This window comes from Tachysurus vachellii, chromosome 4, assembly GCF_030014155.1.
Source record: "Tachysurus vachellii isolate PV-2020 chromosome 4, HZAU_Pvac_v1, whole genome shotgun sequence".
Lineage (NCBI taxonomy): Eukaryota > Metazoa > Chordata > Actinopteri > Siluriformes > Bagridae > Tachysurus > Tachysurus vachellii.
Genome location: NC_083463.1, coordinates 8776599 through 8790320, shown reverse-complemented (window position 1 = coordinate 8790320; position 13722 = coordinate 8776599). Strand labels below are relative to the sequence as shown.

Genomic DNA, 13722 nt, shown 5'->3' with positions numbered 1-13722 from the left:
ACTATAGGGGGATAAAGTTGATGAGCCATACAATGAAGTTGTGGGAAAGAGTAGTGGAAGCTAGGTTAAGGAAGATGATGGAAATTTGTGAGCAGCAGTATGGCTTCATGCCCAGAAAGAGCACAACAGATGCAATTTTTGCTCTGAGAATGTTGATGGAGAAGTATAGGGATGGTCAGAGGGAGTTGCACTGTGTGTTTGTAGACTTAGAGAAAGCGTATGACAGGGTGCCAAGAGAAGAGCTGTGGTACTGTATGAGGAAGTCAGGAGTAGCAGAGAAGTATGTCAGAGTGGTGCAGGACATGTATGAGAGGAGCAGGACAGTGGTGAGGTGTGCTGTAGGTCAGACAGAGGAGTTCACAGTGGAGGTGGGACTGCATCAGGGATCGGCTCTGAGCCCCTTCCTGTTTGCTATAGTGATGGACCAGTTGTCAGAGGAGGTCAGACAGGAGTCTCCTTGGACGATGATGTTTGCAGATGACATTGTGATCTGTAGTGAGAGCAGGGAGCAGGTGGAGGAAAACCTGGAGAGGTGGAGGTTTGCGCTGGAGAGAAGAGGAATGAAAGTCAGTCGTAGTAAGACTGAGTACATGTGTGTGAATGAAAGGGAGGGAAGTGGAACAGTAAGGTTACAGGGTGAAGAGGTGAAGAAGGTACAGGAGTTTAAGTACTTGGGGTCAACAGTCCAGAGTAATGGAGAGAGTGGGAAAGAAGTAAAGAAGCGAGTGCAGGCAGGTTGGAGTGTGTGGAGAAAGGTGTCAGGAGTTCTGTGTGATAGGAAAATATCAGCAAGAATCAAGGGGAAGGTGTACAGGACAGTGGTGAGACCGGCCGTGCTGTATGGTTTAGAGACAGTGTCACTGAAGAAGAGACAGGAGTCAGAGCTTGAGGTAGCCGAACTGAAGATGTTGAGGTTCTCTTTGGGTGTGACAAGATTGGACAGGATTAGGAACGAGTACATCAGAGGGACAGCCCATGTTGGACGTTTGGGGGACAAAGTTAGGGAGGCGAGATTAAGATGGTTTGGACATGTTCAGAGGAGGGAGAGTGAGTATATTGGTAGGAGAATGTTGGACATGGAGCTGCCAGGCAGGAGGCAAAGAGGAAGGCCAAAGAGGAGGTATATGGATGTTATTAATGAGGATTTGAAGCTAGTGGGTGCAAGTGTTGAGGATGCAGAAGATAGGGTTAGGTAGAGAGAGATGATTCGCTGTGGCGACCCCTGAAGGGAAAAGCCGAAAGAAGAAGAAGAAGAAGATACCAGTAAATATTATTACCATTATTACCAGTAAATATTATATAAAGTCTTAAGATTTAGACTTTAATTTGCAGTATTATTAAAACATGTTTTATCAAAAGCAGCTCATGGACCTTGCATACACTGAATCTTCATGTCTTGCTAATAAACACTGTGACAACATCGGGCATGTAATGTATTTGGACAGCCAGTGACTCATGGGATTGCTGTGGATAGGGATGCGCCTGGAGACTGTCACGCTTTATTGGAACTACGGTTGCATCTGCCAGCTTTATGGTTGGGTCTTCATCTGCGATCACTTGAATACTTCAAGAAGAAATTTGTGTTGGATCTGTGTTTAACTCGGAGATTGCGCTGACCAACTAGTTCACTCAACTACAAACTGTTGTAGGAAGGAAATTATTTACATTTACATTATTTACAGTCCGGTTTCACCTAAATGAGAATGGGTTCCCTTCAGAGCCTGGGAGATTTTTTCTTGTCACCATCGTCGCCGGCTTTCTCATTAGGGACAGATGTTAGATATATATTATATATGGGGACTGTAGTAGCCTAGTGGATAAGGTGTTGGACTTCTTATTGTAGGTTGTGAGTTTGAATCCTCAGGGCCACCAAGCTGCCATTGCGGGGCCCCCGAGCAAGGCCCTCAGTTGCTCAGCTGTATAAATTAGATAAATGTAAGTCACCTTGGATAAGGTTGTGTGCGAAATTCTGTAAATGTAATGCGATATATAAATAGTAACTTAATATTAAATTTTAAAATGTATTTATTTATTTATTCATCATTCATTCATCTTCTACCGCTTATCCGAACTACCTCGGGTCACGTGGAGCCTGTGCCTTATTTATTTATTTATTTGTTTGTTTGTTTATATTCTGTTTCTATGCTTCTGTAAAGCTGCTATAAGACAAGGTGACTTGTTAAAAGTGCTATACAAATAAATTGAATTGAATTAAATTGAATGTAGCTGATAGGAATTTTAGATTTGACATTAAGGAATGTGTCTCATATTAGCACACGATGAAGAAATAAATTAAGTTTATACAGTAGTCACCTTTCCGCAAAACAAGCTAGTTCCTGTTATTTCTTGCATTACAGGAGCTACAGACACATTGTAAAGTGGGGTTTTGCCGTATGCTGTCAAATAAATATTTAGCTTTTTTTATACCGTCCATCCTTTTTCTGTACCTCTTATCTTACACAGGGTCACAGGAAGCCTGGAGCCTTCCCCAGGGGACCCAGGGCACAAAGCAGGAGACACAATGGATGGGATTTTGTAAAAGACCATAGGGCACAATCGCATACACACTCGTTCACACATTACTATCTATCTATAGGTACAAAGTATAGATGTGCGCATAGCTGTGCATAATAAGTGTGTAATAAGTAACACTAGTGAGGAAGGTCCTTCCCCTCCAAATGCTAAAGGTGGCGCAGTCACCGATAGGCCCAGATGTTCAAAGCACAACCTGAGCAAAGTCTGCTTTTTTTGTGAAGACCCTTCAGCTTTAAAACTGCATCATTAATCTTAGGCAGATTTCATACAGCTTTATGAGGAGGTAAGATGTTCATAACATCTTGGAGAACCTGCTTTAGTTCATGTCCTGTTTTTGTGCTGTATGCCTATTTACATTATTTACTCTCAAATTATATGGTCTGTTATGTATGTTATGCTAAAGATCTAGATTTTTTTCCCTGATGCAATAATGCAGAATTAACTAAGATTTATCTAAGAAAAAAATTTATCTAAGAAAAAATGTCATTTAAAAATAAGCTACCAAAGACTTATAGCTCATTCAAGGATGTTAAATCACAAAGGCAGAGAGAATGTTTTCTTGGACGTTTTCTTTTTTTCTCTTTATTTTATTTAATCTCTCAAAGTTTGTGTATTTTGTGGAATTAATTATGCTGTATACAGTACATAATTGATCCCAAGCAGTAATTATAAAAGGATTTCAAGATCTGCAGATAAACACATATATACATTGAAATGGCATAATATTTACCAAGAGATTCTTCTATTTACGAAGCAGGTGTTCACTCCTATAAGGGTACTTTTCACTGTGGCACGCCATCTATACCTGTGTTCTGTTGTACAGATCTCTTACAAGATGAATACTAAATGTATACAAAGAGTCTATGTCTGTGCTAAGGGTATACTGAGTACGCTTAGAATTGAAGCTGCACATTCATATACTCATAATATATGTATTTATTGCTCATTAGGACACAGATTGTTCTTTAGGCAAACGATCAGTGTCTTTTTTTAGTAACAATAATTATGGGTGTTAGTGTAATAGTACAACAAACAATATCTGTCTCCCAAATACTTCCCAAACAAACAGATTAAGCTTTAAATCCCTTGGTGTATCTGTAACCCTTTCCTGGGTGAGCAAAGAGGCAGGACAAGGACAACTTTTCTTTAAAGTAACAGTTAAGTATGGTGACCCAAACTCAGAATTTGTTCTCTGCATTTAACCCATCCAAAGTGCACACACACAGCAGTGAAAACACACACACACCGTGAACACACAACCGGAGCAGTGGGCCACCATTTATGCTGCGGCGCCTGGGGAGAAGTTGGGGGGTTCGGTGCCTTGCTCAAGGGCACCACAGTCGTGGTATTGCCGGCCCGAGACTCGAACCCACAACCTTAGGGTTAGGAGTCAAACTCTCTAACCATTAGGCCATGACTTCCCCATGTTTTCCCCATTATTTTCCATGTTTTGTAGAGTTGATGAACACACTTGGCTACTACTGGGGAGAACATTTGAATGCACATAGGAACAGACGATTAAATGTCTAATAAGACATTGGTGAGATTCATCCTGTTGGTTCGACCTGCCTTCTTTTCACCCACAGCTCAGTTACACCCCAGCTGCTGCCACAGACTTCTTCCACAAACATCTGGGATGCTGTAAAAACATCAAAACATTAAATAACTGTGAGCAAAATAAAAAATAACTATGTTTTTGTTAAACTACTCTAAATGAATATTACTCGTTTGTTTATTTCTTCTGTAATGCAGAAGATACAGAATGTACTCCATAATTAATTATAGTGCGTCATAACTACTTATAATTTGTTTACAGTAGTAAGACTAATACACAATAATGTGTCTTGTGCCTTAAAAAAACATGGGCGAGGTAAAAGAGAATATTGGTTATAGGTAATGCTTGACCTATAATAATGTTTCAACCTGATGTAAGAGTTACTTCTATTAGAAATATAAAATAAGTGAATTTAATCTCTTATAAGGAATGTGCCATACGAGGCAACCCATGCTCTAAAAACAATCACTTAATGATATAACTCATTGATGTTTCCTACACTGTTACTCAGGTTGGATTAATTAAGGCATTACATGACTCTTTTGGGTTTGAATAATGAAGGCATCACTGTCTGTGTTCATTTATTTATCCTAAGTAAGCACTTTATCCTGTTCAGAGACTGTAGTGGATCCGGAGTCTAGCCAGTGAACACGTAAACGCTTGCTGGAAGAAATGCCAGTTATTCAACCCTAGGGGTTATTTAGCATAACACAACAAAATGCTGACATTTTCTGGGAGGTGGGAGTAAACAGAAGAACTCAGAGAAAACTCACAGGCTCGAGACTGGCACTAAAAGTTAACTCTTTTAGTAGCTGGGTTAGCGACCTGCCCGGGAATCAGGCAATAAATATATATATACAGAAGTGGTGACCAAATAAGAAGACTAAATTTAAATATCCATCAGTCGATCAACAACAAACTTATTACACACATTTAACCCTTCAACTTCTACACAATGGATGTCGAGATCTTATCACGTGTAAGATCACGTGTTATTGTCCGACCTGGACTGAGTCTCATCTCCACACTCACTTCGCATGTGACCATTCAAACAGTGCACTTTAATTATTGTGTTAGGATTATTTTATTCTTTCTTTGGGCTTTGACTGTTTTTTTTTTGGCCTGTTAATATTGGTCTAAAACTCATAAATACACTTACAAGATACAAAAAAAATAGAATATTGTGGGGCAAACTATTACTGTACATATATACTTTAAAGCAGATTGGCAGCATTTATTATTATTATTATTATTATTATTATTATTATTATTATTATTATTATTATTATTATTTATTATGTTTAATGTCCTGCTGGGTTGATGCCATACCAGACAAAGTAACACAATAACTATTGCACTTTTACTTCAACAAACATAGAAAAAAAATTATTAAAGTTACAATTCTGTCATTTTCTACCGCTTATCCGAACTATTCTCGGGTCACAGGGAGCCTGTGCCTCAGGCGTCATCGTGCATTAACCTACCGTGCATGTCTTTGGACCGGGGGAGGAAACCCCCGAGGCACGGGGAGAACATGCAAACTCCACACACACAAGGCGGAGGTAGGAATCGAACCCCCAACCCTGAAGGTGTGAGGCGAACGTGCTAACCACTAAGCCACCGTGCCCCCAGAATTTTAATCCCAGTTTTATGTTTTTATCTAATGGCTAAAAGTAACTTTGCATATTTTTTATCTAAAGACCTACATGTTCCTTACTGCTTTGTGTTGTCTTTGTGTTTTTCTTGCTATTTTACATCCCCAGCAGAGTTTTTGGACCGATTGTATTCTTAATAATTCAGTATGAATCTGGATAACGAAGTCTGTCAAATGCTGTAAATATAAACGAATTGGCCTGCTACACATGAAAGCGTATTTCATTGTCTTTTTTATGTTTGCCCTGCTACTGAACATGGTTTATACCAACTGCCCCTGGTATATAGGCTGTGCTTATAAACATTCATATAGACTACTGTATGTCTTAAAGACTGCCAGGAGACAGTGCTGGGCTCTTGTGTGATATCATATATCACTCATCTTTTTATCCATCCTCACATGTAATCTGCTTTTGACAAAAATGTCTGCCAATAAAATCCGATAATATATATTTCAGCAAATGCTTTGCATCAAAATGATTTTAGTAATGACTGAGATAGAAAAATACTATTGCAATGTATGTGTCATGTAATTAGATGTTATGCCATTTTAATTATGTTGATCTAAGCACACATTAGATTACTCATCAAAACAAACATTGCCAAGAACTGAGCCTTGAACCAGAATCAGCCCTGAGTAACAAGTAATGCCGCCTTCTTCCTTCTAAATAACCTTTCCTTATGTTACACAGAGTCTAAGCAACATTTATCCATTAAAATGAAGTTGCTTCTGGTCTGCTACTTCTCTTCCTCGCTCTTCTGCTCAGGTAATTATTTTAATACTGTATTTATGTACTTACCTTTGAACAAACCAGTATGTACAGTACTAGATGTTTGTTTCATGCTTACTTTAAGAACTAGAAACAATTAGCAGCAATCCTTATATAACAATATAATTAAATAACCTTATATAACCTATAACATTTTACATTCATGGCATTTTGACAGATGCCCTTATTGGGGCATTGGGGGCCTTGTTCAGGGAACTCAGAGAACTCACAACCTTTTAATCCAACACCTTAACCACTAAGATACCACATCATACATTTTCACAGTTTTTGTTTCATTGTTGATATCATAAATAACTATTAATAAGTTAATGAAATTCTTTGTTATTAAAAAACTCCAATTGATGCATTGTGCAGAGGTCCAGTCTCAAAAACCTGCTACTCATCTAAAGTAGAAGATTTAACTTTGCCTTTATACAACTATAATTTAAAGATTTGTTGCATGCTGTGTAGCTGCATTATTTGTGCATTAAATTTCTGTTTGTTTGTTTCAAGTAACCATGCTGGATTGTTTAAGATACAACAGTAATTCAGGATTGTGGAGCACCACATTTTCACAACACTGTCCAGCAGGCAACTTATGTGCTGCTTTGATATACAATTATTCTGTGCCAGGTAAGCATAGGATAAAAGTCCTATGTGAAACTTTATCTTGTAAAGCAAATAGAACATAACTAACAACTAAACAGTACATGGCGTGATATGGACTTTATGTTTAAATGTCTGTTTAAGGGTTGAAAGTGAAAATGATTGGAGAGATTCATGACTGCCTTCCACAGGCTGTATGTAATCACGCAAATAAAAGTGGATTGGAAACCACTTACACAGCTAATGTTGGAGTGGCAATGGGTTTTCTATTCATCTCTTGCTGTAATTCTGATAACTGCAACCGCTTCGTTGTTCCTGGTAAGAAAACATATATATTTTCTCATTCATTGCTTTGATTTTTCCAAGTTTTCGTTTTGGTTTTTCTTTTTACTTCAGATAATTGTATATACCAAATATGTTTATTACCACTAATTAAATAAGTGGAAGTGGAATTGTTTAGAAATAAACTGACAAGAATTATATGATAATATAGTATTCACCAGTTCATTCCAATCGAATCCCAGTAGATTTTATCATTGTAGAGCTGAATCTCTCCATAGCTTCCACTTACAAGCAAGTCTGGTCCCTGCTAATGTTACAGGGGTTTAATGTATGAAATTAAGTCCAAACAGCAGCTAATCCTAATCTAGCTTTCCTAAAACCTATGATGGTAATTTTACATCACCATTTTGAATGATATGCTTATCATTTTAAAGATTAGTAAATACTCAGAGGTCTCAGAGAATTTACTCATAAATAATCACACTGAACTTTTTTTTTACATGGAGCTTTATGGACTTTAATGGATTTGCGGGATTAGAAATAATGGCCCTATCTACCTACCTTCCTATCTATCTATCTATCTATCTATCTATCTATCTATCTATCTATCTATCTATCTATCTATCTATCTATCTATCTATCTGTCTGTCTGTCTGTCTGTCTGTCTGTCTGTCTGTCTGTCTGTCTATCTATCTATTTATCTTTAATATATTTATCATTGATAAATATTTATCAAGATTAATAAAAACTCAGAGGTCTCAGAGTATTTACTCATAAATAATCACACTGAACAGTTTTTATATGGAGCTTTATGGATTTGCAGGATTTTAGGGAATTAAAATACTATAGAAATAATGGTCCTTTATGATTTTTGAGCTTGTCACAGCTAGAATAAGAAAAAGATGTTGTACCACCTTTAAACAATTCTCACCGTCACAATTTCCCTTTAAGTAAACAAAAATCCACAAACTTCCTATAAACAATAAATCATGACTCTGAGAACATTATTCATGAGTGATGTGATGTCTAAGGGTCCACTGGTGCATCAGTAAAGCACAACCTTGTCTTTGTAGCACCCCTTAGTGGTGAAAAACACAATTTTCCAGTCATTTCCCTCTCTTTTTTAAATGATTGTTGGGAATGATTGTTGGGAATGATTGTTGGGAATGATTGTTGGGAATGGAGGGGGGCACGGTGGCTTAGTGGTTAGCACGTTTGTCTCACACCTCCAGGGTTGGGGGTTTGATTCCCGCCTCTGCCTTGTTTGTGTGGAGTTTACATGTTCTCCCCGTGCCTCGGGGAGAACATGTAACACTCCGTCCAGGGTGTATCCTGCCTTTATGCCCGATGACGCCTGAGATAGGCACAGGCTCCCCGTGACCCGAGAATAGTTTGGATAAGCGGTAGAAAATGAATGAATGAATGAATGATTGTTGGGAATGTTACAGAGCTGCTAACACCAGATGTAGTCACTAGCAGTATTTACGCTCACAGCACTCAGGAAACTCTGTTATCCAGAGAGACTTACATAAATGCTTTGTAGTCTATATAGTCTGTATCTGAAACATATACTCATGTTAGTTCACTAGGTCACGGACCAAGAACACCCTCAACCTAAAACGGCTCAACAAAAAAAAAAAAAAAGGAATTTTTTTTTTATAAGAAAGTAAGTATTAATGAAAGTAGTCCCATCGTCTCTCAGTATGCATCAGGACGTTTCTTTGTTGTGGCACTGAGGTGGTGGAACCAACTGCAGAACAAAGTCAGAACAGCTGAGTCACTGGCTGTCAGTCTCTTCCTAAGTTATTTAAACAAACACTTCAATTATTAACAAGAAGGATAAGTATATTAGTTATAAGTATATTATTTTATTATATATTTTTTTATTTTATTTATTTGTTTATTACATATCACAAATGTCTGTCAGTCTACAACATGTCTACCCATTTTTATATTAAACATCTTTTTTTATCTATCTATCTATCTATCTATCTATCTATCTATCTATCTATCTATCTACAGTCGTATGCAAAAGTTTAGGAACCCCTGAGAATTTCCATGGTTTTCATTTATAAATATCTGGGTGTTTGGATCAGCAATTTCATTTTGATCTATTAAATAACTGAAGGACACAGTAATATTTCAGTAGTGAAATGAGGTTTATTGGATTAACAGAAAATGTGCAATATGCATCAAAAGAAATTAGACAGGTGCATAAATTTGGGCACCCCAACAGAAAAATCACATCAATATTTAGTAGAGCCTCCTTTAGCAGAAATAACAGCCTGTAGATGCTTCCTATAGCCTGTAATGAGTGTCTGGATTCTGGGTGAATGTATTTTGGACCATTCCTCCTTACAAAACATCTCCAGTTCAGTTAGGTTTGATGGTTGCCGAGCATGGACAACCTTCAAATCACCCCACAGATGTTCAATGATATTCAGGTCTGGGGACTGGGATGGCCATTCCAGAACATTGTACTTGTTCCTCTGCATAAATGGGATGTGGTAGCTCAGTGGTTAAGGTGTACGACTACTGATCGGAAGGTCATTGGTTCGAATCCCAGGACCACCAAGTTGCCACTGCAGGGACCCTGAGCAAGGCCCTTAACCCTCAATTGCTCTGGTGTATAAACTGAAATAAGACAATGTAAGTCACTGTGGATAAGAGTGTCTGCTAAATGCTGTAAACTGTAAATGCCTGAGTAGATTTTGAGCAGTGTTTTGGGTCATTGTCTTGGTGAAATATCCAGCCCTGGTGTAACTTCAACTTTGTGACTGATTCTTCGACATTATTCTCAAGAATCTGCTGATATTGAGTGGAATCCATGTGACTCTCAACCAGATTCCCAGTACCGGCACTGGCCACACAGCCCCACAGCATGATGGAACCTCCACCAAATTTTACTGTGGGTAGCCAGTGTTTTTCTTGGAATGCTGTGTTCTTTTGCCGCCACGCATAACGCCCCTTGTTATGACCAAATAACTCAATCTTTGTTTCATCACTCCACAGCACCTTATTCCAAAATGAAGCTGGCTTGTCTAAATGTGCGTTTGCATACCTCAAGTGACTCAGTTTATGGCATGTGTGCAGAAAAGTCTTCTTCGCATCACTCTTCTGTACAGCTTCACCTTGTGCAAAGTGCGCTGAATTGTTGAACGATGCACAGTGACATCATATGCAGCAAGTTGATGTTGTAGGTCTTTGGAGGTGGTCTGTGGTCTGTTTTTGACCGTTCTCACCATCTTTCACGTTTACCTCTCCAATATTTTACGTGACCTGCAACTTCTGGCCTTAACAAGAACTGTGAATGTGGTCTTTCATTTCCTCACTATGTTCCTCACAGTGGACACTGACAGCTTATATCTCTGCGATAACTTTTTGCAGCCTTCCCCTAAACCATAATGTTGAATCTTTGTTTTCAGGTTATTTGAGGGTTGTTTTGAGGCCTCCATGTTGCCACTCTTCAGATGAGAGTCAAAGAGAACAACAACTAGCAATTGGCCACCTTAAATACCTTTTCTCATGATTGGATGCACCTGTCTATAAAGTTCAAGGCTTAATGAGCCACCAAACCAATTGTGTGTTCCAATTAATCAGTGCTAAGTAGTTACAGGTATTCAAATCAACAAAATGACAAGGGTGCCCAAATTTACTGTATGCACCTGTCTAATTTCGTTTTGATGCATATTGCACATTTTTCTGCAATATAATCCAATAAACCTTATTTCACTACTGAAATATTACTGTGTCCTTTTGTATATATTAATTTGTCAGGGTTTCCTGTTTGCAGGAATGTTTGCATGAATGAATGAAAACTAAATGTTTGCATACAACTCTATCTATCTATCTATCTATCTATCTATCTATCTATCTATCTATCTATCTATCTATCTATCTATCTATCTATCTATCTATCTATCTATCTATCTATCTATCTATCTATCTGTCCTAGTGACCCAGTATTGATGTATTTATTGATAGAGACTTGCAAATGTCAGTACTGTAAATGTAAATGAAAGTGCTTTATGAAGTGGCACGTCTTTAGATTTTTAAAACATATTAAATATTAACATTAATATTTAATATTAAAAATGATTAATAAATGGTCATGGTGTTTTTAGTAGTTGTAATGCAATTGAAAAAACTCCAGAGAGAAAATACTTTGAAAAACGACATGATTCCTTACCTTATTTCTTTAAGTTTCATTATGGTTACAGTATTTATTTGGGTTACTGAGCAGAAATTCAGGAGATCAAGCCTCAATACTCCCAAGCGTCCACTATAAGATCCTTGAGCTTGACTAAGAACCCTAAGGACTCTACTCCGGGGTATGTGTAAGTGGCTGACTCTGTGCTCTGACCTCAATGACCTAGAATGGGATATGTAATACAATTTCTTTTTTTTGCTGTACTGCATTGTTTATGTGAGAAACAAAGTCTTACTTCTCATCAATGAGTACTTTTTTCTGAATAATCAATAGCCATAATGAACTTTTGCCTACAGCTACATATATTATATGTGTGTATTCACAGAGTCAAGCAACAAGCCAAATGGACTTCAGTGTTTAATCTGCAATGGATCAAGATACACGGCATGCAGCTCTTCCATTTCTTGTGTAGGAAATCAAGATCATTGTATGACTGGAACAGGTTAGGGGTATATTGTTATTTTCACTAATACAGCACATGCTATTAATGCTATCATTTTAGAATAAAACCTTTATTATTTTATTATTCGTATTATTACTAATTTAATAATACTAGTACTAATATTAGTACTATTATTATGATTATTATTATTATTATTATTATTATTATTATTATTATTATTATTATTATTATTATTTGTTGCAAAGATAGAGTAAGTGTAAATAAGTTTAAGACAATGGTGAAAGTCCAAAAAAGATTTCCAAGTGTAAAAAATAAAAATGTCAAATAAAAAAACAAACAAAAAACAATGAAGTACAGAATCACTGGCAATATAATGTTAATGCTCAGACTTAAAAGAAGTGACTATGCCATACATTTAAAATGCAGAATTAATTAAGGTTGGATGTGGAATGATAATATAGTGAATTATTAGTTCTCATATGGAATTGTGTTCAGATTCGAGTATTTTTTAAACCATGAGCAGTTGTTAAAGTTTCCTGGTGGCCTGGCAGTAGCCTGGGTTTAATTCCTGAACAGGGAACAAACTCAGCTAATGTGGGCTGCACAAGCAAGTGCACTCTCAGTCCCGGTCCTAAGTCTGAATATAAATAGGAGGGGTTTGTTAGGAATTTGGATCTTGTCTGAAAACCTGTAAAATCAAATATACAGATCCAATGATTTGCTGTGGTTCACCCTTTGAACGCTGCAGCCATAGAACAACAATCATGAGCATCTGTATGCAAATATAAAAATCTTTAGACAACACAGACACTGCATTGTTCAGGAAAGACTCACAAATTAACTTCCAGGAATGGAAGAGCAAAGAGGCACTCAACTTCTGATAGGAGGATGTGACATTTTTGCTGTATAAGTGAACGTCTTATTCCAAAATGATTAAACTAAATGATCAACTTTTGTTTCATATCCATCTCTGGAAAGTACTAACCAACTTTAATAATGTTTTTCTTTTCCCAGTTTTGACCTTGGCAAACTTAACAATCAAGGGATGTGCCTCTAAAGGTTTCTGTGATGCAAATTTTCAAAATTCCACGTTGGCAGATGTCCGCTGTTGCTCAGGAAACTTCTGTAACGTCAGCAATGCCTCGAATAGGCAGGATGTCGGCCTGTTACTGATGATCCTAATTGTTATTGAACTCCTCCTATAAGGATTTAATTCTGTAGATAATTTGTTTTAAATTGCACAATTTTGTTTCTCATATAAGCTGTTTAATAAACATATGAATAAGATATGATAGCACAGACTCGTAGAACATCTTCAGCATTGTCCTGCAGATGTTAAAGGACCTCAGCCTCCTCAGAAAGTAGAGCTCTTGTTGTAGACAGATTCAGAGTTCTCAATCAGGTCCAGTTTGTTATTAATGTGAAGTCGCTGGTATTTATAATCCTCCACCTCTTCCATTGTGGGTAGGGACGAAATGTAACCCCACCTAAACTAATACGAGAGAATAGAGAAGTATTCTTTTATCCACAGCAGTGAAAGTGTTTAGTGTTAGACTTCTGTTTGACCTCTTTTCAGACACTGTAACTTTAATTCCATTCATCTCTAAAAATGTATGACGACTGGATGTTGGATAAGAGCTACAGAAAATAGGTGGATGAATGCAGAAGTAAATCAGCCATGTAAAAAATCTTTATTCTTGTTTGATGA

At 37.3% G+C, this 13722-nt stretch overlaps 1 protein-coding gene across 1 annotated transcript; it reads left to right on the top strand.

The window, feature by feature from the left end:
• Positions 1–6452: 6452 nt before the first annotated feature.
• LOC132844088 (urokinase plasminogen activator surface receptor-like) lies at positions 6453–13219 on the top strand. The gene is made up of 5 exons (XM_060867251.1): positions 6453–6510; positions 7027–7146; positions 7264–7437; positions 11937–12053; positions 13029–13219. Exons 1-5 carry the CDS (start codon positions 6462–6464, stop codon positions 13217–13219), a joined length of 651 nt encoding a protein of 216 aa, XP_060723234.1. The 5' UTR covers positions 6453–6461.
• The last annotated feature ends 503 nt before the right edge of the window (positions 13220–13722 follow it).

Excerpts from the sequence above, each read along its gene's own strand:
- LOC132844088 (XM_060867251.1), top strand. The coding sequence starts at position 6,462 with ATGAAGTTGCTTCTGGTCTGCTACTTCTCTTCCTCGCTCTTCTGCTCA. Across the intron at positions 6,511-7,026 it reads TTCCTCGCTCTTCTGCTCAG|TAACCATGCTGGATTGTTTA; the intron begins GTAATTATTTTA and ends GTTTGTTTCAAG. Across the intron at positions 12,054-13,028 it reads TCATTGTATGACTGGAACAG|TTTTGACCTTGGCAAACTTA; the intron begins GTTAGGGGTATA and ends TTCTTTTCCCAG.